The sequence below is a fragment of the Mauremys mutica genome, chromosome 8 (genome assembly GCF_020497125.1).
Source record: "Mauremys mutica isolate MM-2020 ecotype Southern chromosome 8, ASM2049712v1, whole genome shotgun sequence".
NCBI lineage: Eukaryota > Metazoa > Chordata > Testudines > Geoemydidae > Mauremys > Mauremys mutica.
The window spans coordinates 105,374,520-105,399,210 of NC_059079.1; the positions used below are offsets into that span (position 1 = coordinate 105,374,520).

At 39.9% G+C, this 24,691-nt stretch overlaps 1 protein-coding gene across 3 annotated transcripts in view; it reads left to right on the plus strand.

Moving 5' to 3' along the window:
• G3BP1 (G3BP stress granule assembly factor 1) overlaps nt 1–24,691 on the plus strand; it is a 34,982-nt gene that overhangs the window by 980 nt on the left and 9,311 nt on the right. For 2 of the 3 annotated variants that reach the window (XM_045027309.1, XM_045027307.1), the window contains 3 exons: nt 16,957–17,070; nt 21,698–21,779; nt 22,608–22,781. In XM_045027309.1, the coding sequence (XP_044883244.1) occupies nt 16,976–17,070; nt 21,698–21,779; nt 22,608–22,781 (351 nt within the window). In that variant the 5' untranslated portion in view covers nt 16,957–16,975. Of the gene's footprint in view, nt 1–16,936; nt 17,071–21,697; nt 21,780–22,607; nt 22,782–24,691 lie in introns of those variants that run through there. The other variant, XM_045027308.1, reaches the window with a different exon arrangement.

Consider the following 24,691-nt stretch of genomic DNA (forward strand, 5'->3'; position numbering starts at 1 on the left):
GTGGGGACAGCAAACCTCGAGCAGTTTGGGCTAGAACCGCAAACCGTTTCACGAAGCGGTTCCTTTGCTTTGAAAGCCCTTGTGTGTTTGGCATCCTGGATGTGAGCAGAACCTTCCTCTCGCCGTACGGAAAGGAGTGACGCTGTAGAAATGAGTAACCGTTGTTGGAACCGTGGACAATAGTGTCCTCGCTGAAAGCAAACATTTCAAAGGGGAGAGGGGGAGTTCAGAGAGGGACCCAAACAGGAGAGAACGAAACTTCATTGTGTGAGACTAGATACAAAGCTGCAAGCTTTGTTCTGTGCTTTACATAGCCTGTGTTTTCTATCAAATATGTAAAATGCCCACATGAGGTAGCTAGGCTGCAGAGTTTCTTCCTGGGTTAAGGTGGCATGGAAAAATACCCACCCCTTGAGATTGTAGCCTTAGTCACCTGTAAATCTCTGCATTGTACAAAAGAGGGTAAGTTTCACCCCTCCTTTGCAGATGGGGTAACACTCTCCTCTCTGTGGAATTAAATGATTTATCCAAGGTCACACAGCAAGACAATGGTGGAGCTGGGATTAAACACAGAACTGTATATAGGAGAGTGTGTCGGAAGAGCTCCCAGTCACTTGTGAGGCCCCAGGCTGACTTGATTGTGAAAGCCCTACCTGTATTACTGTTCATCACTTGGGATGCCTTCCATAGAGTTCGTTTGCAAGATTGTACTTGGAATTACTGGTATGTGGATGTTATCTGTGTGGTGAGACATCTGCATTAAGCATTATGTATAATGTATTCCATGTGAAGGAAGTGGCATCTTCCTATTTGGATGTGAGGAGTGTTTGCAGCAAACAGCTATGTTTCCAGTCTATTTTGTCAGGCCTATCCTTTCACAAACAAATGACAGCTTTAGGAAATGTAGAGAGGCTGCCAAGCCCTGAACATTGTAACTTCTGGTTGGTATAAATAAAATCATTTGGAATGTATGTTAGGCCATTATGCATATCTTCTCAACCCTGTTTCAGCTACTGAGGCTTACTTTCTTCTCTAGAAAATAGCATCTTCTGTACACTAAATCAGTCACTTCATTTATTCATGGGCAAAAGGGGTTAAGAAAACATGTTAGGTTCTCAAATAAGATTTCAGGGAAAATGAGAGTAGACTACATATTTGGTCACTGACTTAGATTCTCAGATGTATATGGCAGTTATTGACTGTGGTAGAATGTTCACATTCTACACATCTTTCAGAAGATACTATGCATTTCTCTGCTGACTTGAAGTAAAATCAAGTCATGACTTGCAGCAAAATGTCTAAAGTGCAGCTGCTTGTTCTACCCAGTTATACCTGAATAAAGGAAACTTGCAGTTTAATGACAAGTAGTTGGATAACTAAAGACCTGCCTGAAACAGAGTAATACTATTGTGTGAGGGAGAAATTCATACATCTTTGTTCCCAGATATCAGAAGTATGCATTAAACATTAAAATGTATCCCTCAGATTATGCTTTAAGAGCAATTTCTAAATCTTATAAAATGTAAGCATGCAAAATATACCCGTTTACTTATTTCCTTGTGTTAGAAGTTAGCTGTTAGAAAGCAGTACATTTCAAGTCTCTTTTGATTAAATCCATTATTATAAGGTCTTAGCTTAGTAGGAAGATGGGGAAACCTTCAGTGTCTGACTTGGTGAATTTACATTAAGTATTAATGTAACCAACTTGAAAGCTAGAAGATGGAAGCAAAGAAAGGAAAAATACTTGCCACATGTGTTCCTGACATGCCCAAACTCCCTGGCAAGATGTAAATCATTTGGGAATCTTTTGTAGGCGCTCTAATGTGGAATGACATAGCAAAGAATCCTTTGCACCCTTTCATGGTCCTGGGCAGCCACAAAAGCAGCAAAACTAATAAAGGTACAAAAATGGTGTCTTATCATGTCTGTTAGTGACCAGAGGAAATTATTTTGTATAATAGTTCACTAGTCCTCAATTGGCTAGTTGTCCATTCTGCTGCAGCCATGGTATCACTTTAGATGGTGACTGTCAAGGATAGTAATGACACAAATTTGAACTTTTTATCTGTTTTTAAAATCTACTAAAACTTCTGAAAATTACTTTTAAAAAAAGTCCATTATTTACTTTGGAGCTGTAGTCATGATGTTCTTATCTATTTGTTAAAGTACCAAACCAGGCTACAAGCTCTCTCAGGGGAAATAGCTAAATTCACTTTAGTCTCAAACTTCCACAAAGGTTGCTAGAAATAATGTGAACTACTTTAAAGACTCACTGTATTGAGTCTACCTCCGTTAGCTCAGTGTTTTCAAACAGCATTCTTAAGGCTGAAATTCAGATAAAAAAACCTTTTAACATTTCAGTTCATGCTGCAGAAAAAACATCTCTCAGGATGGTTTTAGCACATCACCTGCTGAAGATAGTTGAGAACTCTACTGAAAACACATGCTAATTGAGATTGTGCTTTCCCCTCGCACATTGTGTATACCAAATTATACACAGGAACACTGGTTAAAGAAAGTCCAGTTTAAAAAACAAACCTGAAGGCTAGTTTCTCAAACTATAGGGACAGTTGTTTGTTTTTTGGCCTTTAACCTTGGTGACTTTGAGTGAGAGCTGCTGAAATTGACACATGACAGGCCTTGTTGGATGAGTTACGAAACACTTGTAAACTAACTGCTGCAGCTTTCCAATGACATAACCCAAGCCTTTTTTGCTGCGTATTTTTAAGTGACATGGCAGGTGGGAAGTTGAAGAGAAGTCAGAAGGTGGATTAAAATGGAGTAGGTCTCAGATCTTATGACAAGTGATGCTGCCGTGTGCATGTACATGTCAGCTACTGCGTTTGTTGCACTTCATCTTTGGTTTCATTTATGTAATAAGACTTTTTTCACAAAGTATGGGCATGTGTACAGCTATTGACATGCATTTTAATTGACTGATTGGTATTGAAAGTCTTTAGCAGTGGATTAAAATATCAGTCAGAATTGTTTCAACTAAAGCTGCTGTGTTGGAAATGTCCTGCTGCCTTGACTAGGAAAAAAGAGAGGTTAGATATTAAATGCAAACTATTAAATGAATGCATCTGATACTAAAGCAGGGGTTCTCAAGCTCTTCTGAATCATGCCCCCCCAACTTTTAAATATTTTGGAGCCACCCCCAGTGCTGTTGTGCTAACTATTAGATGAAGGAAAAATGTTACACACTGAAGTTATCCAGGGTACAATCTGAACTGATGAACCGCTGTCTCTACTCAGTTCTCCAACATGGGGAGCCTTTCATATTGCTTTGCTCTGAGAGCTACCACTCCTGGTCTGCTCACACACAGTCTCTAGCATGTTACTCCCAGTTGTGTTGTATGAGTGCTATAGCCAGCCACTCATGAATTACACTGCAGAACAACACTAGGGAATTCCAAGTCCCAGACTTTCCCCAGAAGTGTATGTCTTATATTATCCAGCTCTCTCCTGGACAATGCATGCTCATGTAAAGCCTGTCATTTTATTAATAGAAAATGATCTGCACAAATCCAGTTATCTCAAATGGGGTTCCCCAAACATACTGTTTTAAATAAAACAAGTTTAATAATTACAGAGGATAGACTTTAAGTGATTACAAGTAAGGAGGCAAAAGAGTCAGAATTGGTTACAGGAAAATAAAAGTAAAATGCAACTAATGCCTAACTTAACAAGCAAAGTGAATTCAAAGCAAAGGTCGGTCTCTCTCTCCATTTTTCAGTCTTACTGGCTGTATGTCCCCCAGTCCAATGCTGCTTCCTTCTTCCTCAGGTCTTGTCAATGCTGTGGATAGAGAGAAAGGGAGAGAGAATTTGGGGCATCTGCTCTCCCTTTTTAGTTCTTTCTCTTCTTCAAGAATAATCTTAAGCTGAGGTCCAGGAGACAGTCTGTGTTGAGAGCCCCAATCTGTTTTTGTCAAAATGTAGATTTCTCTCTTCTCCCTCCCCCCCCCACCTTCTTTCCTGCCAACAACAGCCACTCAACCATGCGATGGTCCACCAGACTCCATTTGACACCTGACTGAGGTGTCAGCCACCCGTCTCTGTGGAGCTGGCCCATGACTGCTCTACAGACCTGGAACATGTCCCAGCAACATCACACAGTAGAATTCCACGACACTACATGCAATGCTGCCGTACACATCCTACCAGGACAGCAATGATCATTCTCAAATGATCTCACAAGAAACATCCTGCACAAAATTGATCATAATCTTGTAAAAGGGGTGAATATGGAGTACAGACTGTCACACACCCGTTTCAAAACTTCTGGAATCCTGTTTTCAGATGGCAAAAACATTTTTCTCATGTCTAAAGTAATGCCAGCATTGAAGTGAGGACAAGAGCAAGATGGTCAGGATAACCTGCTCTTTTAAAGTGTGCATGTTGCATAACATACTAAAACCATTTTTCCATATGCTTCTCCAATGCTAATTTTATCGGTCTCTCATAGCATTCATACTTAACTCTAACATTTGTATTGTTACTTAGTTCCCTCTTAAAGTGAAATCTGAGGGGTTACTTGTGTTAGCAATAAAACAGGACTGAAATAAGACCTGTGTCTATATTTAGAAGAAGCTGCAGTGGTCCAATGAATCAAGATGGAAAAATTGTGGACCTAATGATGAATGATTTTTCTTCTCTTCATTGGGCCATTGAAGCTGCCCTTAACTGTCAAAACAACTGGTTATTATGGCAATAACATAGCAATAGCCACTCTCACTTTGGTTGGTTGAGGGAACTGCAGAAAAGGTACAAATACTGAAAATAGCTGACTTATAGAAATATTGAAGTACTTAAATTAGTGCATGGTACGCAGAAAATATTGACTGTCTTAATAAACGGATACCTCATGCTTCTAGGCTCAAATATCTTGTAAACTGTCAGGACTAGAAACACTAGAGCAGGGGAGGCAAACTATGGCCCGGGTGCTGAATCTGGACCGTCAGGGCTTTCAGTTCAGCCTGTGGGATTGCCAGCCCCATGGCACAGCGCCCCTGCCCTGGCCCTGCGCCATTCCTGGACGCAGCTGGCACCATGTCCCTGTGGCCCCTGGAGGCAGAGGGCTCAGTGCGCTGCCCTCACCTGCAGGCACTGGCCCTCGCGGCTCCCATTGGCTGGGAACGGGCATCCGCAGTCAATGGGAGCTTTGGGGTGGTAGCAGCAGGTGAAGGTAGCATGTGGTGGAGCTCCCTGCCCCACCCCTCAGGAGCCACTGCTGGACATGCTGGCCACTCCTGGGATTTGGCACGGGGCCAGGGCAGACAGGGAGCCTGCCTTAGCCCTGCTGCGTGCTGCTACCACCCTGGGGCCGCTCGAGGTAAGCGGTGCTGGGTTGGAGCCTCCATCCCTAACCCCCTTCCCTGAGCCCCCTCTGAACCCCTCCTGAGCCCCTTCCTGTACACTGAACCCCCTCCTGCACCCCAGCCCTACATTTATGGCCCTGCATGCAGTTTCCCCACCCAGATATTACACCTGACTGTCATATTAAACTGCAAGTTTACTTTAAGTAAGCTTTAGTTTACCCACCCCTGCACTAGAAAATCAATACAAATGGGTTTAGGATCAGTAAACTTCTGCAGGCACTGGTCCAGTACCACAGATCAGAAGTTTCTTATGCTTGAACTAGGACCAGCATTTTGGGGGTGGGGAGCATTGTCCTAGGATTTACAAAACCTAATGATAGTTGAAATTTCTATGAATTTTCTGAAGCTTTTCCTCTTTCTGTGCATTTAGAAGGCAAGTAGGGTTGGAGATCTGCTTTCATGTCTAGTTTACAGGCAGATGTGCCAGTAAAAACAAACAATACCCAGTAGTGTTTGCAACATGTGGTACAACCTTGTGCTAGTAGCAGGAGAACCTGAAAGTGAAACTGCTTAGTCCATGGTACATCTTATTTTGGATAAAAAGTACTCCTGGGAGAATTTGCCTAAAAATTCTGCATACAGTATTTTAAAATTCTACTTTTTTTTTATATATATATCAAAATAACACAGAATAATGGGGCTCCTGCTGCCAGGCAGGAGTACTGGGGGAAGAGTAAAATGCTGCAGGAAACATTAATTCTGTGCAAATTATGCATTATGCTGTGGTGCAGGATTCCAGCAGGAGTAAAAAACAAATGGTGAAATAAATTGGGTCTGAATTTTTTTTGTCTAGAATGTAAGTAAAACCAAAACCATCTTCTCTATCCCAGGCACTCAATTTTTAACTCTCATGGTGACCCTTTATTTGACCCCCTTGTATCCAGATCTGCAAGGGTAAATTTTAAAACTTATTACCTTCTGGTGAAAATAATACTAAATAGATTAGTCCTCTTTTGAGACTGGTTCTTGTGTTCACCTGCTGACTGATGCTTCTTGTTGACTCCAGCAGTATAGGGAAGCTAGCTTCCAACCTATTGTATATTGCTCTGAAAAAGTGAAGAACTCTGTGTAGGCTAGTCCTTGTTCTTTCACTGAAATATTATAACCCCCAATGCCACTGGTATATCCAGCACCACTGTATAGCAATGTGGTGGTTGGGCCAGGATATGAAAAACTTACTAGGTGCCTATTAGGCAGAGAATGTTATGAAATGTCATGAGGAAGCTCAGTCAGTGGGGTCCAAGGGCAACATCTTAATGAGAAACCTTGAGCCCTGCTATCCTCAGCTGCTGCTAATGGGAGAGAGTTGGGATTTCTCCCAAGTTTCTCTCACTGAGCCCTACTTATGTTGGACTATGTCTTTAATGTCTGCCTTTAGCTAGTAGATGTGGTGATAGAGTGAAAGCTGCACCCTCCTATGCCCCTAGCTGCAGGTAGGGTAAAAAAATTTTTTTTTGGGTCTGTTTAATTTCTTCCCTGCCAAGAGCTTCTTGTTTTCTCTGAGGGGAGCAGGTCTCCTACTCTCTTATCCTTCATATTCTGGGGTTTCTTCTCTTATGAAATCCTCCTGTGCCTGCCTCTATAGCATGAAATTAACATTCTTGATCCACTACTGCTCTGATTCTAAATAGCAGCAATGAAAAGCACTAGTTAGTTTAGCTCTTGCTGCTTGGCAAAACTGAACAGCAGCAGAGGCACTGGATTTTGTCTACAAACTGGCAGACAATGTGCTGCATCTATTTATTCTTGGTTGCCTTTGGAAGGGTTTATTATTAACAATGAGACTAGAAATGTAACTTCTGCAGAATACAAGTCATTTAGTAAGTTTGTGGCTTATTTATTAGTATTGTGTAGAGGCCTGTCTGGAAAGGTTTTCCCTCTGCCATTGGCAAGTGGTGGTGTGTGTATATTTATATATATAAATAAATAAATATGTGACACACACCTGTACCCCGATATAATGCTGTCCTCAGGAGCCAAAAAGTCTTACCGCATTATAGGTGAAACAGTGTTATATCGAACTTGCTTTGATCTGCGTAGCCCTGCTCCCCCCCCCCCCCCCGGAGCGCTGCTTTACTGCGCTATATCCGAATTCATGTTATATCGGGGTAGAGGTGTATATTTTTCTAAATATTGGTCTGGGCAGTGCTAATTTTAAACTTAATTTTGAGCTGTTTTGCATGTTTTTTAGATGTGAGCTTTTTAGCATGTCATTGAGCAAAAAAATTGTATCCCTAGAAAAAAAAAATTTTTTAGATGTGACACAAAGTGGATTTTTCAAGGACGCTTTTAAAAATTTAGATGTTTTCTTGTCATGATGGTTTGGCTATATTATTTCAACCAGGAAACATGCCTTTGGTTCAGACCCCTGCCCCCCAGCTGCTATAGTACGTCACTCTCATATATAATGTTTTTCATCAGATTTTCAATGCTCTCTACAAAGGAGATAAGTTGTTATCCCCAATTTACAGATGGGGAAACAGGAGCAGAGAAGATTTGGCCAGGATCAGCTAGCAGTCAGTGTCAAAGCCTGGAATAGAACTCAAATCTCCTGAATGCCAGTCAGTTGCTCTGTCCGCTAGGCTGTGCTGCCACCCTTCTATAAGTTATGTGGCCTCCCTTCTACAACAGTGACTAGAGTTTATTGCAGACCTAGTGCACGGCTGGCTGAAATGAGTGAGTGTGCTGATGATCCAGGTCAACTTTTTGTTAGGTACAGGTACATTTTGAATTAAAATGTCCTTTAGTAATCATAATCCACTTAATTGTATTAGGCTGCCTACCCCTGGTGTATACTATGGCATGCGTGCCAAAGGCGGCACGCAAGCTGATTTTTAGTGGCATTCATACTGCCCGGGTCCTGGCCACCAGTCCGGGGGGCTCTGCATTTTAATTTAATTTTTAAATGAAGCTTCTTAAACATTTTAAAAACCTTATTTACTTTACATTCAACAATAGTTTAGTTATATATTATAGGCTTATAGAAAGAGACCTTCTAAAAACGTTCAAATGTATTAGTGGCACGCAAAACCTTAAATTAGAGTGAATAAATGAAGACTCGGCACACCACTTCTGAAAGGTTGCCAACCCCTGGTATTCACTGTACACTTTTTAATTACTCTGTGCTGGGTTGACTGAGGTTCACTTACTGCTGTTTTTCAGTGGGCAGTCACTTATAGGTTGCATTAGTAATATTTCACAGGAGAAGGTAATGTAACAGTTAAAATACCAGTCACTGTAACTCATTACAAATTCCATTATTCATGGATAAAAGACCTTGTGTCAGACATTCCAGCACTTAGCTTTGTGCACCTACTTCCAAAGAGATGAGGTTTTTGATTTATTGTATCTGTAGAGGCGATAGAGCAGTTTGTGCCCATTCAGCTGCTGCAGTCTGTTGGCTTTACTGTAAACTAACTATGCTTGGAAGGCCAGCGTGTAAGACTTTCTCACACTCTCCCATACAGTCAAAAGTACAAAACAGTGCTATTGTCTATAAACAGGTAACTTCCTATAATGCTTTCTGCTTTCCATCTGCCTTCATATAAAGATTTTCTTTTTCATTTAGGGTTCTTGGCTTTTGAAATTTAATACCTAAATGGTTCACTTATTTATTTATTTTTAAAGGCTCCCTTTATCTTTTTAAGTACAGTAGAACACCAGAGTTACGAACTGACCAGGCAACCACACACCTCATTTGGAACCAGAAGTACACAATTCGGCAACAGCAGAGACCAAAACCAAATACAGTACTGTATTAAACGTGAACTACTAAAACAAAAAAAGCAGAATTTTTCTGCATAGTAAAGTTTCAAAGCTGTATTAAGTCAATGTTCAGTTGTAAACTTTTGAAAGAACCACCACAACATTTTGTTCAGAGTTATGAACACTTCAGAGTTTCAAACAACTTCCATTCTCAAGGTGTTTGTGACTCTGAGGTTCTACTGTAGTTATTCCCCAACTCATGGAAGACAGAATGTCAACATTAATTGCCCATGTTACTGATGCATCAAAATTTCTGTACCTGAACTTCATGGGGTGCTGGCCCCTACCGGTGCTTGCAGTCTTGCTTGTCAATGAAAACTGTTCTTTTAATAGCCTCTTTCCCCAGGTAGTTGAAGGTGAGTTTAGTGGCCTACCCATTCTTTCTGATCTCTTGTAGCTCAGTATTTGTTACCTTTTTAGTGTTTAAATATGCATTTCCTTGAAAAGTTCACATTACTTATTCTACTTCAGAACAAGCTGTCCTAATGATATGCTTCACCAGCTAGGAGACCAGCGCTCTGGATTTCACTTAGAGATGCATGTTTATCCTGCTTGTACCATGTTGTCTATCTGATCTGTAGTGTTCATAACACTATCGTTTTCCACAGGTACCCACTTGCTGTTTCTTCCCCCCCCCTCCCATTTGAGCGAACAAAGCCGAATGGATCCATCTAAAAGATTTTGGGAGCAGAAACTAACAGAATGGAATATTTATGCTTTCATTAATAGTTATCTATATTTTTGTTTAGTCCATTTTCGGGGGAGGTGGGGATTTTCTTTACTGTGTTTGCTCTTTTTCATTCGTCCCATGGCGGACTCACGTTGGACTGTGATTCTAGTGTAGGCTATTCTACAGTCATATTGACAAATCACTGTTTATACTGTGCCATTCTCACATGAGCAGGTCATTCTCACCTGTTACTAAGCAACCTGGAAAAATCGGAAAATGGCACTTCATTACAGCAATTGTGATTACTAATGACTATATCTTAAATATCCAATATCCTGTATTTTTCAAGTATGGAATAGGATATATACAACTTCTTTAAATCTGTTACTGTGCAGGTTTTTCTAAGCTTCAGCTTTCAAAAAGTAGCAATTGATAGAGGTTAAGGAACTACCAACACAGTCAAGAGCTAGGGAATATAGTAACTATAGTCATACCCTGAACTTTGCAAAATTCCTCACATGGAGAACCTATTGAGTGCATGGTGCCAGAATGTCCCTTCTATAACTAGATAAGATTATGGAGGTGAAACAACACATTTTTAGTTTTATCTTCTCAAGGCTGTTGTGGGTGTCGCTTAAGTGGCGTGACAGTGGTGAGAATCCTTGCACACACTTGCCTTATGGTTACAAAGGCTTGGGACAGCTTTCCTCAGAACTTTGTAAATTTACAACAAGTCATAAAAATTGGATTGATGTAACAGAAATATCAGATGAGTACTTATTTTTAAATATAGTAACAGTAGAAGATTGGGAATCAGACTGCTGCAGGATTATTCACTTCATTATGCTGCAAAATCTTCCCATCAAAAGAAACTAATGCTTTGAAGTGATTTGGTATTTTGATAGATATTTTCTCTTAGGTTGAAATGTTGGCAAAAAGATATAGTGATGAGTTAGGTGGAAGATAAAGGTACAAGGGGCTGTGAAGGTAGGCTATTCAGAGAGACTGTAGCCTGGTCCTGAGGTTTCTAGAAACCATTTCTTCCCCTCTTTGTTTTGATTTCAACTGTGTAAAGAACACTTGGTAGTACTTAAACACAACAGCAGTCTCCTCAAAAGGGATATCTGGAATCCTTTTGATTTAAAATGTCAGTTGAACCTATCCCTCTGGGATCATTATGACAGATTAAATGGCTTTAGTGATCACTAGCTGGCCTCACTGTGAACCTGAACTCTGCATATAGAGCACAGGCGATAAGGATATCTGGAGGAAATGTGATACAACTAGGACTCAGTTGAATTTTATAACTTCAGCCTTGGGTTATTGAAAACCACAGGTTAGTTTATTTTGATTATATAGTAATTTGGGTGAATGCTTTAGAAAATGCTAATCAATTTTAGCTCAAACTAAGCTGAAAACACCTATCTATCACAGTCCAGATATGGTAATGAGTTGTGACTCTAAATCTTAATTTGTTGAATGCACTGTATGCATAAATCGGTTTTTAATTTACATAACTGTACTTTGGAAACTCGGTGACTAGCACTGATTTTTCTGCAAAGTTGTAGCTTATAACAGATGGTGGAAAATTCCACCAACCAAGTGAAGACCAGTTTAGCTGAGGTATTTGTCTAAATTTAATCTCTTGCTTTAATAAATGGCTAGGATTTAAATTTCTGTAGCAGTATACAGAATGTAGTTAACCTGTTGGTTTTATGTTGGAGTAGAGTAACCTAATAAGTTATTCCTTACACTGGGAGTAAGGTGAATGAATATTTAGGAAATCATTCGGTCTCCAGCTCTTCTCTTAAGGCCCTCTCCCTCATCACCACTGCCAAAAAGATAGGTGTGTGATAACTCAGGCACTCATACTACTGTGGTGTGGACAGTATAAAATACACATTTACATTATCCTGTTCCTTGACCATAGGATAATGATAGCAATATATTCTTGAGTGGTGTGGAGCAATTATTCTTTCTGGAGAGATGAGGTTTATATTGTTCAGGTTGTTGGCTGGAGAACGTGAGCAGATGGTTGCTGGTAGAAAAGCAGCAGGTGCAACTGAAGTAAAAACAGATTGCTGTCCACTGATTAGATCCTGTTGGTTTTTTCACTTTTTTTTTTTAAATCTGCTTAATAAGATTTGGATTCCCTTTTATTACTCTATGCATGTACAAGTCAGCAGTAAATGAAAAGTCTATATCAGAACTAAGTAGCAAGTATTGAATTAGAATTGCCCTGTGCTAATTTAGTCTGGTATTTGTGTGATAAAATCCATCTTTGATTAGCAGAGGTGGAACTCTGTCTTCAGTATAGTAGTGGCACAATTTAACACAGCAGCATGCAAAGTAATGTGAACCCTAGTGGCTGAATTTAGCTAGGAAACATTCATCTATGAAAGGAAAAAGATACAAATCAAAGGGGGAAGGATTCTGATAAAATGGTTGTCTTTTGTACAGTATGTTCTGTTGGATTTGGGACTGTGTTGAATTCTGTGATAGTAGGTCATGACATTGCTGTGAAACAAGTGTACCAATTTGGACTTCCATTCTGAAAGCAATAGAAAATGGTTATCTTTGTGTGTCTGATTCAGCTTCCACTGAAGTGAGTGAAAAGTCTGCTATTGGGTCACTGGAAGTCAGATCAGGCCCCCCTATATGTGGGTATTCCGAAATCTTTTGTGTGCTACAAAAACAGGCTTATAGGCAAACAAGCAAGTATTATGTCATCTATTAACATGGTATCCAGCTCATTTACAAATGTAAACAATGATATGGGTATGAGAAAATCCAATCATTCATGAGTTTATTACAGCATCACTGTGTGATCTGTGTAGTAACTAAATCTTGCCTCTTTTCTTAAAGTGAGTATTGGATAGGACTTTACTCCTATTTTTCATCATTTGTAGTTCTGCCAATTTAAAACATTTCCCCCCCCCCCCTTTTTCTTTAATAGTTTGAGGTTATTTGCAGTGTCATGCTTGGGTACTTAATTTCATTAGGTGAAAATTCAAAATCCAAATTAAATTAATAGTGGATGGGGAGCTGGATCTATACATATGTTTCACATGTTTTTGCATAAACATCATGGTTAGAAACTTTTTTTTTTAAATGAAAGCTGAGTCTACAGAATCTGAGTGTGTCTTGTGGGCCAGATATGTGCGGCTCACTTGGTCTTTGGTGCCTTGGAGAACTCTTGAAATTTATATCAAAAGAGACTGAAAGCTATTCAGTCAACTTTGAGAGAAATACCAATTTGAGTTTAATACCATTACCTGTAGGACCTTGAAGAAAGGATGTGTAGGTTTTTTTTTTGTTGTTTCCAAGGGTTTATACACCAGCCTTTTCAACAAAAGGAGCAGGAGCTCACAAATATGTATCCTCCGGGGCATGTCAAATCTTATTTTCTGGGATTTGGCATTCCTGATATTGCTAAGGTAAAACACGAACACGTTTCTTAAGTCACAAATTAGACCTCTTTATATATGTTTGGGGGTGGGGGAAGAGAGCACAAATCTTTTAATCCTCTGTAGGTCATCTTTAAATAGCCCTTCACAACTTAACTCTACTTTACCTAGCTGATCTAGTAACACCACAGTGTTGAGCCATGCTCCTCCTTCAGTCTAAGAGTTTCCAGCCTTTGCCCATCAGTAAGGCTGTCACTTTGAACACTTTTGCAGTCTCTCCCACACCACTGCCTATGTAGGCAAAACTCCTGATACGATCTGTTCAGCCATTCTCTTATCCTCCAGTTCCTTAACATTCATCTCAGATGTGGTGGTCTACAAAATCCTCGCTGCAGGTCATAGCTAGCATGACTGTTCCCCCACTTTCCTTTTTCCGACTTCTTCATGCTGCTTCAATCCTTGTCATTGTTCACCCTTCTCCACTCCAATTTAAATAACGAAATGTGTAACTTACACAGCTGTATCAAGTGTCACCATATTAGTTTGCTGGTATGTTGTATCCCTGTTCCCTAACCTTTGTCTGTTTTGTGTCTTTTTGACTGTCTTCCAGGGCAGGGATTGTCTCCTACATTTTCATAGTACCCAGCCCAGTAACATCTTGGTCACAACTGAGTTTTTGGGTGCTACCATGATACTTAAATGTATTATTCATAAGTCCTACCAAACAGAGAATAAACCTCATCTGCATGGTTTGGTTACTGTAGAGAAGGAGGCAGCTTGTGGGCTATCAGATGAACAAAGCTGAAATGTATAAAGAATCTGATAAGGTAGACTTAGGGATTTGTGATATTCAGGACTTCCCTGTTTTTCTTTTTGGAGTTTGAAATTACTGTTTGTGTATCTGCTACATCCTCCACTGTGGCGATAGTTTCCTCTGCATGACTATGTGCATACTGGAAACCATCAATATTTGTCTCTTACTAAATTGTTCTGGTGTTATCTAAGTTACAGACCATTAGACTGCTATATGTTGTAAGCTTGATGGGGCTTCTTGCCTATAATTTGGGCAAAAACACTCTTCTCTGGCAGCATAGGACTGGATCCTCAGGTATGCTGGAACAGGGCATAGTGCATCTGGGCAGGGGAGATCAGTAATTTTTTTTTTCCCACTCCTGAATCCTGAAGGTAATTTGGGGCAGTTCTGCTGACTCAAGGGTGCACTGGGCTTCTGGATGCCCCTGTATGCAGGGGAAAGGGAAGAAAAGTTCAGGAGCAGGTGTCAGAGCCAGCTATATTAGCTTGGTTTCCCTGGATATTCTACATATGGGGAGTACCCAGCTGGCTTTCCATCCCCATTAGGCTGCCAGAGCAGAGCTGAGACTTTGGCCCAGAATGAGACAGCGTATACAGTTAAAGGCAAGAGCAATACTTTATATATGTGAAAACTCTGTAGGCTTGGCTTTGATTTTGATTATTGTTTTTGAGTCAAGTGACTTCTATTCAGGACTGTTCATTAGAATTGTCTCTCGAGACCATCTCGTGCTATTTCTCCCCCCCTCAGTCTTGTGCAAAACTTACGCTTGGCTAATATCAGGGCATCTTGATAACGACTCGTCCTACTGAGAATAGGACCATTATGATCCCTTAATAGTCAAATTTTGTATGTCTGTGTTTGTAGTTTTCTTCATCTTTGAACGACTTGCTTCCTTGCGCATAGCTTTTATCAAACATGTGACTCAAGGAGTTTTTAGGATGCACATGTCCTTAAAGTCAAACACCGAAGCTATTGACTTTCGCTTTCAGAATATTTCTGATGAATTGGTTTATGATGGACTCCAATTGGTTGTCACTTTAAAATAACAAAACTAAGAGTGTGTCCACACTGCCTGTGTTAGTCCCGCTTTATCGGTGCGGGAGAGCTCTCCCAGCAATAAAAAATAACCACCCCGAACGAGATGTGATAGCCATGCTCCCGGCAATAAAGCTCCTGGCAATAATTGTGTGTGTGTTTCACACCCCTGAACAACTAAAGTTTTAGCGCTGAAAGTGGCAGTGTAGACACAGCCTAAGATTGAGGTGCTGTGCTGTACTTATTCAGAGGTGCGGCACAAAACATGTAGCCATGTACCACTCCAATTCTGGGCTACTGCCTGGGCTGGTGTAGCCTCCAGAGGCTGTTCTGACTTAGGGCAGCCTTGCTTGACCATCTACAGGCTGCTATGCATCATAGAATATTCAGAAAGGCTATTTTCTCTCTCTCTCTCTCTCTCTCTGTATACCTCCACGGTAGCATTATGCCAGCGGGCAGAATAGGGCTGCTGCTGTTGGTTCTATGCTGCTTTTGTGCTGGAGAAATTCCCTAGGAGGTTGTTGGAGGAGACCAGATTCCAGTCCTGAAGCTATTTTTAGTAGCACAAATTGAAAAGAATGAAACCAATCTAAAATTCACTGTTGACCTACTTGGTTGTGAGGCTCAGGTTGAGTGATGGGGGTGTGGGGCAGGTATGGTACATTTTCAAAAACCTGATTGGCAGCAGGAAGAAGGGATTAGGGTGTCGAACATTGGGGGAAAGTGTCTGTCTTATGCCTTTTGGGTAACATCTGTTCAGTTTACTACAAACTTTTGCTAGCTTTTTGTTACTGCCAGCACTGCAGAGCCAGTATAGCGGCAGGAGAGCCAGCTGTCATGTATTCTGCCTTACATCAACAACAAAACTGTCAACCAAGTGCCGATCCTAGTACCCATCTCTGTAATGGTGATGTATGAAGCAACAATCGCCCAGCTTGAACTCCAGTACTGGTAGCAAGAAAACTCTGGCATTGATGTATAATCTGCACCGATTTTATGTGAATAATTGAGGGAAAGCACATAGGGACCACATATTCTTAGATTCCTTTTTTAGACTGACCTAGACATTAAGATTTAGAAGCTGGATGTTTTGTGAATCTTGTAGCAGCAAAGATTTTCTTTTTATAATTATTGATCCAGTCGGATTAAATAAAAGGTAAATAGACTGTCTATGTCATAGCCTGGGTACGCTGTAACTCATTTGACTTAGCTGATCATGTGTCAGCTAAATCCAACAGATAAGTGGGAGAAAATGGGTGGTAAGGAAGGAGTTTACTTTTGTTCGTTAGGCTACCTTAATACAGTCCAGTATGTCTGTTAAATTTGAGATGGTTTAGAACTGCATTAGAGTCCTGTAGGAGTTTTGTGCTGTTGACAAAAATGGGTTGGACTGACCTTTTTAAAATGGTCTTAATACTGTAGCATAGGCTTCACTTTAGAGTGTCTTTTTTTCTTTTTTTCTTTTTTTCTTTTTTTCTTTTTCTTTTTTTCTTCTTGTGAAGTCAGGTGAGGTAAATAGAGCTTGAATTTGCTGTGAATGACTTAACCGCTTAGGAAATCCTCTTGAAGAGCCTTACTTGTATGCTTGCTACCAGTATATGTGGGAATTTAGGACACTAAACTCTTCCTTGTTGAAATGAAATGGGACAAAAATCCAGTTGTTCAAATGGCGTTCACGCTGTCGTTTTCCCCCAGTTAAAAAAAAAAAAAAAAAAAAAAAGTTGATAGTACAGCCTTACGAATTAAGTGGATAACATTATTGTGTTAAAACTAATCATAGAGTCAGTGTTTGTTTTTCATTGTAATTATATACTTTCATGTTGTCTTATGTCAATATGTACAACAATATAGTGAGCTAAATTTTCATGGAGCTTTTGTTCTTCAGTTTTCAGTTGACCAAAGAAATGGTGATGGAGAAGCCAAGTCCCCTGCTGGTCGGGCGGGAATTTGTGAGACAGTATTATACTCTGCTGAATCAAGCACCAGACTACCTGCACAGGTAATGCGCCTTAATGTTTCACTTTGTTTTTCTTTGCATGTATTTAACAATACTTTTATGTTACAGTTTATAACAAACCTGTGCCCTCCTTTGGCTTGCCAGATGCAAGATTTGGATAGGTTTTTTTAATGCATTAACTTGTGCTGGGTGGATGCTAATCTTACATTAAATTAATTCACTCCCAGCTGCGACCAAATAGAACAGAAGATAAAAGTAAAGGTTACAGCAGACAATTTTTATTTGTCTAAGGTATTTCTAATTGTCAGTGCTTAAATTTTGAGAACTGCTCTGTTTGGTGTTAGTCTGGAGCTTCTTTACTCATTCAGGTCTCATTTGTAAGACTTAGTATCATAATAAGGTTGGTTAAAAATCAATATTTTTTTAAAAAAGATGATTTAAATTAAAATAAACCTGTTGAAAATTAAATCGGAAATTATGGCAACCTGTTTTAAGGCCTGAACTTAATTTAATCTATTAAAATTTTTAAAAGGCACATTATATCATTAACCTGCCCCAAAAGTGTAAGGAATTAAAGTGTTCTGGAATTTCTAATTATATGCCGAATTAGAGGAAAAAATCTCTAACTTTTGAGATGAACTCAAGCTTTATAACTGTCACAATGTCACATACTGCATTAAGTATCCATATTTTCAGTCTTTACAATGAAATGAGTGCTGGTATTTACATCTAAGAAAATGTCTACTTTTGGTTTCTGTTGTGTGGAAAAAATTTTTTGTCTTGATTACTTTGGGTTTCAGGTTAGCTAACAGGTACAGAGAGAATATTTTCCTTTTGGACTAGTTTATTCAAAGCAGGGCCATCTTGAATTTTGCACACTTTTAACTGAACTCCAATTTCCATTCAAATACAGTTTGACACATTCTCAGGGAAATCCTTATCTAGTAAACAAGAAACTGACAAATGATGCATTTCTAACAAAGTAAAAATGTATGTTATCATATATCTATACACATTTATTTAAGCAATTATATTGCTTATCATCCTGTATATTCCTAGATTATAAAGCCAGAAGAGTCTGCTGTGTGATCATCTAGTTTGACCTCCTGCATAACGCCAATCATAGAATTTTCCTGAATTAAATCCTCTTTGAACTAGAGCATTTCTTTTAGACAAACCTCCCATCTAGATAATTACCAGTAATGGAGAATCCACCACAATCTTTGGTAATTGTTCGAGTAGCTAATTACCCTTACTGATTAAAAATCTGTGCTTTATTTCTTGCCTGAATTTGTCTAGCTTCACTCTGCAGCCCTTGGATCTTGTTACACCTTTGTCTGCTAAGTTGAAGAGCCTATTATCAATCACATTTTCGTTTCTCATGTAGTTGTTATAAATTGTGATAGTCACCCCATAACCACCTTTTTGTTAGCAAAAAGACTCATGATGTGTAAAGGTCAAGTTTAGTATAAAGGGTATATTTGATTGGAAATACACATTTTTAATGGTTATACCAACCAGTGAAAATTAACCTCTCTTTAGAATAACAAGCACAAATGCTAAATAAGGTTAAAATCAATTATTTAAATTAGGGTTTCTTGCTTGCTGACCTATAGGTCCACCCTGATGATAAATATATCTTTCACTGGGAGACTTATGCTTGTTTGGGGTTATGCTTTGCCATACTAGATAAGCTAAGAACTCGCACAATCCTGAAACCGCTCTTTATGCATAAATGTCACCAGGTATCGAGTGAAAATGATTTATAATTGTTCACAAGTGTGCAGAGCAGCTAACCCACTCATTTAGTCCAGACATAGTTTACTGCATATTCTCGGGGGTTTTATTCTACTCTAACTTGTAGCTGCTGGCAAAATTCTCTGCTCTGTAATACTACCGCTATTTTAGCAAATGGTAGAAGAAGCTATAAAATGGAAGCTTCACCTGTAGTTTGCACATTAGTATCTCAAGTCTCTAGGTTAATAAAATATCATTATTAATATAATTTATAACCAGGACTTGACTAAATATTGCCAGATGGCACCTGCTAGCCAAAGGGCTAGGTTGATATGGAAGATGAGCTTTGGGCTTGGGGGAGAGGAACACACCAAGATCCTACAAAGCCTGTCACCAATCCCAGCTGCTGGAAGAGGCTGATAAGATTCTTATCAGGGAGCTGTGGTGGACCATACTGGTGGTTCTGTCTCTTGGGCAGAAGGAAGAGCTCTTCTTTCACTTCCCTAAATCATAGAACGTCCTAATGGCTCTAATGGTGGAGGGGGGTGTTTCCTGCTACTTTAGCTGTTTTTTGGCTGTCTTCCCTGAATACTTCAGTGCCTACCTGTGCTGCTGTTCATAGTTTTCCAAAACAGCAGCACCAGAGACATATTTGCATGGGTCCTGTCAGTTTCACTGCTGTCCATAGAGTTCTGAATAGCAGGAGTTAAACTAACCTACAGTCTTGCTGATTATCCTAGGCAGCAGTGTGAAGCTGTGAGGCTTGCTGCTGTCTCATAAGACTGCATTGTATTGGCTCACACTTTGGAAGTTCATTTTGCAATTACCAGTGTTAAGAAGTCTTTAAAAAACATCAATTTCTGTAGAAATTCAGCTATGTCCTTCACTTGCCAGGAGAAGCTCTTCACTTAACTGAATGGATTGTCAAGCCATGGAAGTGTCTAGGAAGTATTACTTGTATTTCTCAGACATAGCCTTTGCAAACTGTACAAAGAAAATGAGAGGCAAAGTTTTGTAGTGTAAATGTAGTTTGTGGCACTGATTCCACTTAGCAGCACTTTGATTGGGAAGTATCAAGGTACTTTTGACTGAAACAGGCCTCTTTTGTGGCTCCTCTATCCTAAAGATAGTACTATTCTGTCTGTAAATCATGGCATTCTCACTCTTGTGATGTTGCTCCTGCGTACTAGGTTGCTGACCTTAGAAGGAAAATTAAAGATGAGTTGTGGTGCGTGTCAAAATTTAAAATAAATACTAAATGTCTCCACTAGAGCTATGTATAGAATGAAAGTTTCATTTTGCAAAGGATTTCAAGATACGAATTTCTAAACTCTCCCCAAAAAAAAAATCTGAAGAAATTGTTTTGGGTTGATTAAAATATTTTTGTTTCATTTGACTTGCTTTAAAAAAAAAAAAAGCTTGTGTATGATAAAATTTATGTAGTTTGAAAACAAAATCAAAATGTTTCATTCCAAACACATTGAAATGGGTGTTGTCAGAACTTTTTTCTTCCAAAACAAGGTTTTGGCAAAATCAAAAACATTTCACAAAGGATTTCAATTTTGATGGAACTGCATGTTCCAGCAGAATATGGTTTTGTTAAAGCTTCTCCAACCAGCTCACGTACTCTTTAGGCTGAAGTTGAGAGTCAGCATGCAAATGTATTTTAAAAAACAGTCTTTATAGGCTTTCTGCAGTCATCTGGTGTCCTTTAGGGTCAATGGAGCTCTACTTGAGTAAATAGTGATACTGGAGTTGGCATGTCGTGTTCAGTTTTTTGTTAAGATAATTCTATTAAAAGGTAATAAAGGTAATAATTGGAGATATACCAATCTCCTAGAACTGGAAGGGACCTTGAAAGGTCATCGAGTCCAGCCCCCTGCCTTCACTAGCAGGACCAATTTTTGCCCCAGATCCCTAATTGGCCTTCTCAAGGATTGAACTCACAACCCTGGGTTTAGCAGGCCAATGCTCAAACCACTGAGCTATCCCTCCCCAATTTCCTCTTAAGAGTGTAATAAAACCAATATAGTGTAATTATGATCAGGAAAGGTCTGTAAAATTGGCAGTCAACAGAACCAAGTTCCACTTTGATTCTTTGTTGAAAGTGTCTAAGCCAGAAATAATTCAACTTGACTTTTATATGCTAAGGTGAGTTTACAGGGTTAGCAGTTAATTGGGGTAAAAGTTTTTTAACTAAGCAAATTTTTGATCTAGAAATCACGGAAGCAATAAACATGAACACTACTGTTTCTAGAGGCCACTTTCCAGAGTACAGTTGCATGTCAAAACTGGTGTCTTGAGCCTCTACCAGTGGTTTGAGTATCTTTGACTCCATTGGGAAGATGACAGATTCCAGAGTCCTGTCTTCCTAAAACCTATCCAGAGAACCTGGAACTGGCTAGGTAACTTTAGACACCCCTTGAATTCTTTTAAAAGAGCAGAAAACTCGATGGCCTGTTCAGTGAGCGTATTATCTTGTGTGCTGAACTCTGTGCCTTGCAGTAGGAAAACTGAAGAATTTTGGTTTTGAAGAACAAATACTTGCAAATAGGAATTTGGATTTGCATGCACTGAAATTGCATGCAAACTGTGGGGAGGGATAGCTCAGTGGTTTGAGCATTGGCCTGCTAAACCCAGGGTTGTGAGTTCAATCCTTGAGGGGCCCACTTAAGGATCTGGGGCAAAATCAGTACTTGGTCCTGCTAGTGAAGGCAGGGGGCTGGACTCAATCTTTCAAGGTCCCTTCCAGTTCTAGACGATGGGTATATCTCCATTATTTTAAAAAACAACAACAATTTTTGTACTGAGCAATCTTGACACTGTGCCATTAATAACTTAGTTCAAATATAGTATTTTTATAGTAAAATACTGTCTGCTGATTCAATTTTTAATGCAACAAGGCTTAATCTATAAATTCCCTCTTCTACAGGTTTTATGGAAAGAATTCTTCCTATGTCCATGGTGGCTTGGATTCCAATGGAAAACCAGCTGATGCAGTCTATGGGCAATCTGTAAGCTTCTGTAAAACTGAGTGAAATACTTTTGCAGAGAATTTAATATTTACAGTTATGATTTTTCTGATCTAAGAACTTCTGGCTTGTTTAGTGTTTCAAGCAGATCTGTCTGTTAGATGATACTGAGCATATGTGTGTTCATACTCTCTAGGGTGTTCATAGTTTTACTGGGTGCAATATGAACATCTTGGACAAGTCTATTCTGGGACTCGAAAATTGATTTGCAATAATTTGCCATCCTTTTGTGCTTGGTAGGCAAACTTGTCACACGTTCCCAAAACTGTCAACAGCTATGAAATTTGGAGATGGATATAAAATACTGATAAGAACACCACATTAAAGCAGAGTGCTCTGGGCTATGCTGTCACAGTGGTGAAGCATTTAATGATATTCAAGCAACGATACCCTCTGCAAACTAAAGCAAAGTCCAAGTATCCTCTTTGACTCTTGTCTCAACTCGGAAGAAAAAGCACATGGCATGGTTGTCTGTCTGTCTCTGCTGCCTTGATGTAAATTCATTTTATGATCAAATTTGCAAGTGGCACCAAAACTGGAAGGGAAAAAAGCCAAACAGCAGACTGACCTAGAGAGATGAAAACAGTGAAGGCTGAAGGTGTTGAGGAAAGTTTTTAAATATAAAGAACTACACCAAGGGGGAGTGGCTTTTGGGACTGTGCTCTCTAGGGCTTTGAGGGCAACCCTAGGCAGCAAGCCTCACACTGTACTTGATATTCTCTATACCTACTGATCTGCACTATACAAGCCTCTCTGATAAACTGAATTAACTTAGAAAATGGGTAACTGATTCTTCTCTGCCTTTTGCAGGACATCCACAAGAAGGTGCTGTCACTGAACTTTAAGGACTGCCACACAAAGATCCGTCATGTGGATGCCCATGCTACTCTTAATGATGGTGTTGTAGTCCAGGTGATGGGAGAACTCTCCAATAACATGCAGCCAGTGCGCAGGTTCATGCAGACGTTTGTACTTGCACCTGAGGTATGCTATATGGAGCTCTGCTGTTACTTTAACCGTGTGCTAGTACTGACATGAAAATAGTTAAGTATCAGAGGGGTAGCCATGCTAGTTTGGATCTGTAAAAGCGGCAAAGAGTTCTGTGGCACCTTATAGACTAACAAACGTATTGGAGCATGAGCTTTCGTGGGTGAATACCCACTTTGCATGTCACCCACGAAAGCTCATGCTCCAATACATTTGTTAGTCTATAAGGTGCCACAGAACTCTTTGCCGCTTTATGAAAATAGCTGTAGCTATTCAGCTCAGCACTGGAATCTCAAGATTCCAATTGGGAAGCGTTTCTTGCACAAGAGTCCAACAGTGGTGTGCTGCAAATGCTTTAAGAAATGACATTACTTGAATTTGTTTATGCTAACCTGGAACAATATCAGGAGGGGATGTAACATTTTTGAGTTGTGGCTAATAAGCATCATTAAAATATTGCTTAGGTAGGTATTCTCAATATATTGCAGATCCCCACTTAACAGTTGTATCTTGCAGCTGATACCTCAAACATCTAGTGTTGGAGAACAATGCTCTCCAACATTTGAAGACTTACATTCCAAGCTTTCTGATGCTATAAAGTATTGACTTCCTGCTGCAGTTGCTTTCAAGATAGCAGTTTTCAAAATCATGTGACAGTTGAAAGTGGGAGTGAAGAAAGATGGTAATTGAGTGACATTATATTTAACTTGGCAATTTCCATTTTACATTTTGGAAGCTGTAGCTCCCAGTCTTTTCTCCCTCCCCAAACTTTGGTAGTTCATAACAAATTGTTATCTTCACTGAGGCATGATTAATGCACAGAAAGAGATGTCAATGATGAGCATCATTGCAGACCACCTGTCTTATTTACAAGTATCTTGTTATGTTGAGCATGTGCCTTTACTTCTGCATTCTAGAGGCTGTATAGTTAAGGGTAGCTCCTAATCTCCATGTCTCCAGCCTTTTCCTAACTGGACTTAGTTTGATCTAAAATCCCACTTTTGTGTTTGTGATCTATTAAACTTTTTATATTTGGCATGCTTCAAATCTTAAATGCAGCACCATTAGGGAAACAACTACTACTATGCAGCATCTCAGCAAAGAGTTCATCTCTGAGCTTATTAATAAATTCTCTAATGCTTACATAGGCAGTATGACACTAGACTTATTCGTAAAGTCAGGATGCTTTCAGGGATTTCATTTAGATTACTCATCAGTTTCTTGATATTCATAAAGAGATGGCTATTCTGTATTTGATCACCTTTTCTTCTCTGAAGTCCAGTCACAGACACATGAGCTATGATGTGCTGTCCAGATACAGATGTGTTAACTATTTTTAATCTTTAGTATAGAATGGAACGAAACTTCTTCTGATCCTTTTCTATTTGAAATAGAACTCATTCATGTCTTAAAAGTAGAAAATAACACTGACAAAGTGCAGCAAAGTGGTTGGTATATACATGTCTCACTATATACTTATCCTCATGGTAGTGAAGGCAGGCCTATCTTCTTCGGACACCCCAGCAGGTCCTGGGTTAGGTTTGCTTTCCCTGAACAACTGCCTGCCTTTCTTGAACTAACTTCTCTCTAAGCTGCACGGCCATGCAGGCGCTTAGGGCTGCAGCGGGGAGAGGCACCTCTCCTGCAGCCCCAGCCCCAGAGCTGCTGCAGATGGGGAGAGGCAGCCCCCTCCCCTCCAGTCCTGGAACAGCAATGCTGCATCCCCTCCCCTCCAGCCCCAGAGCTGCTGGGGAGAGGTGGCTTTCTTCCTCTCCCCCCGCCCGCCCCAGGGCAGCCTGCACCTCAAACCCCTCATCCTTGACACCCCCACCCCAGAACCCGCACCCCTCACCTCCCTGCACCCTGAGCCTATGTTCCAGCTCTGAGCCCCTTCTCACACCCTGAAC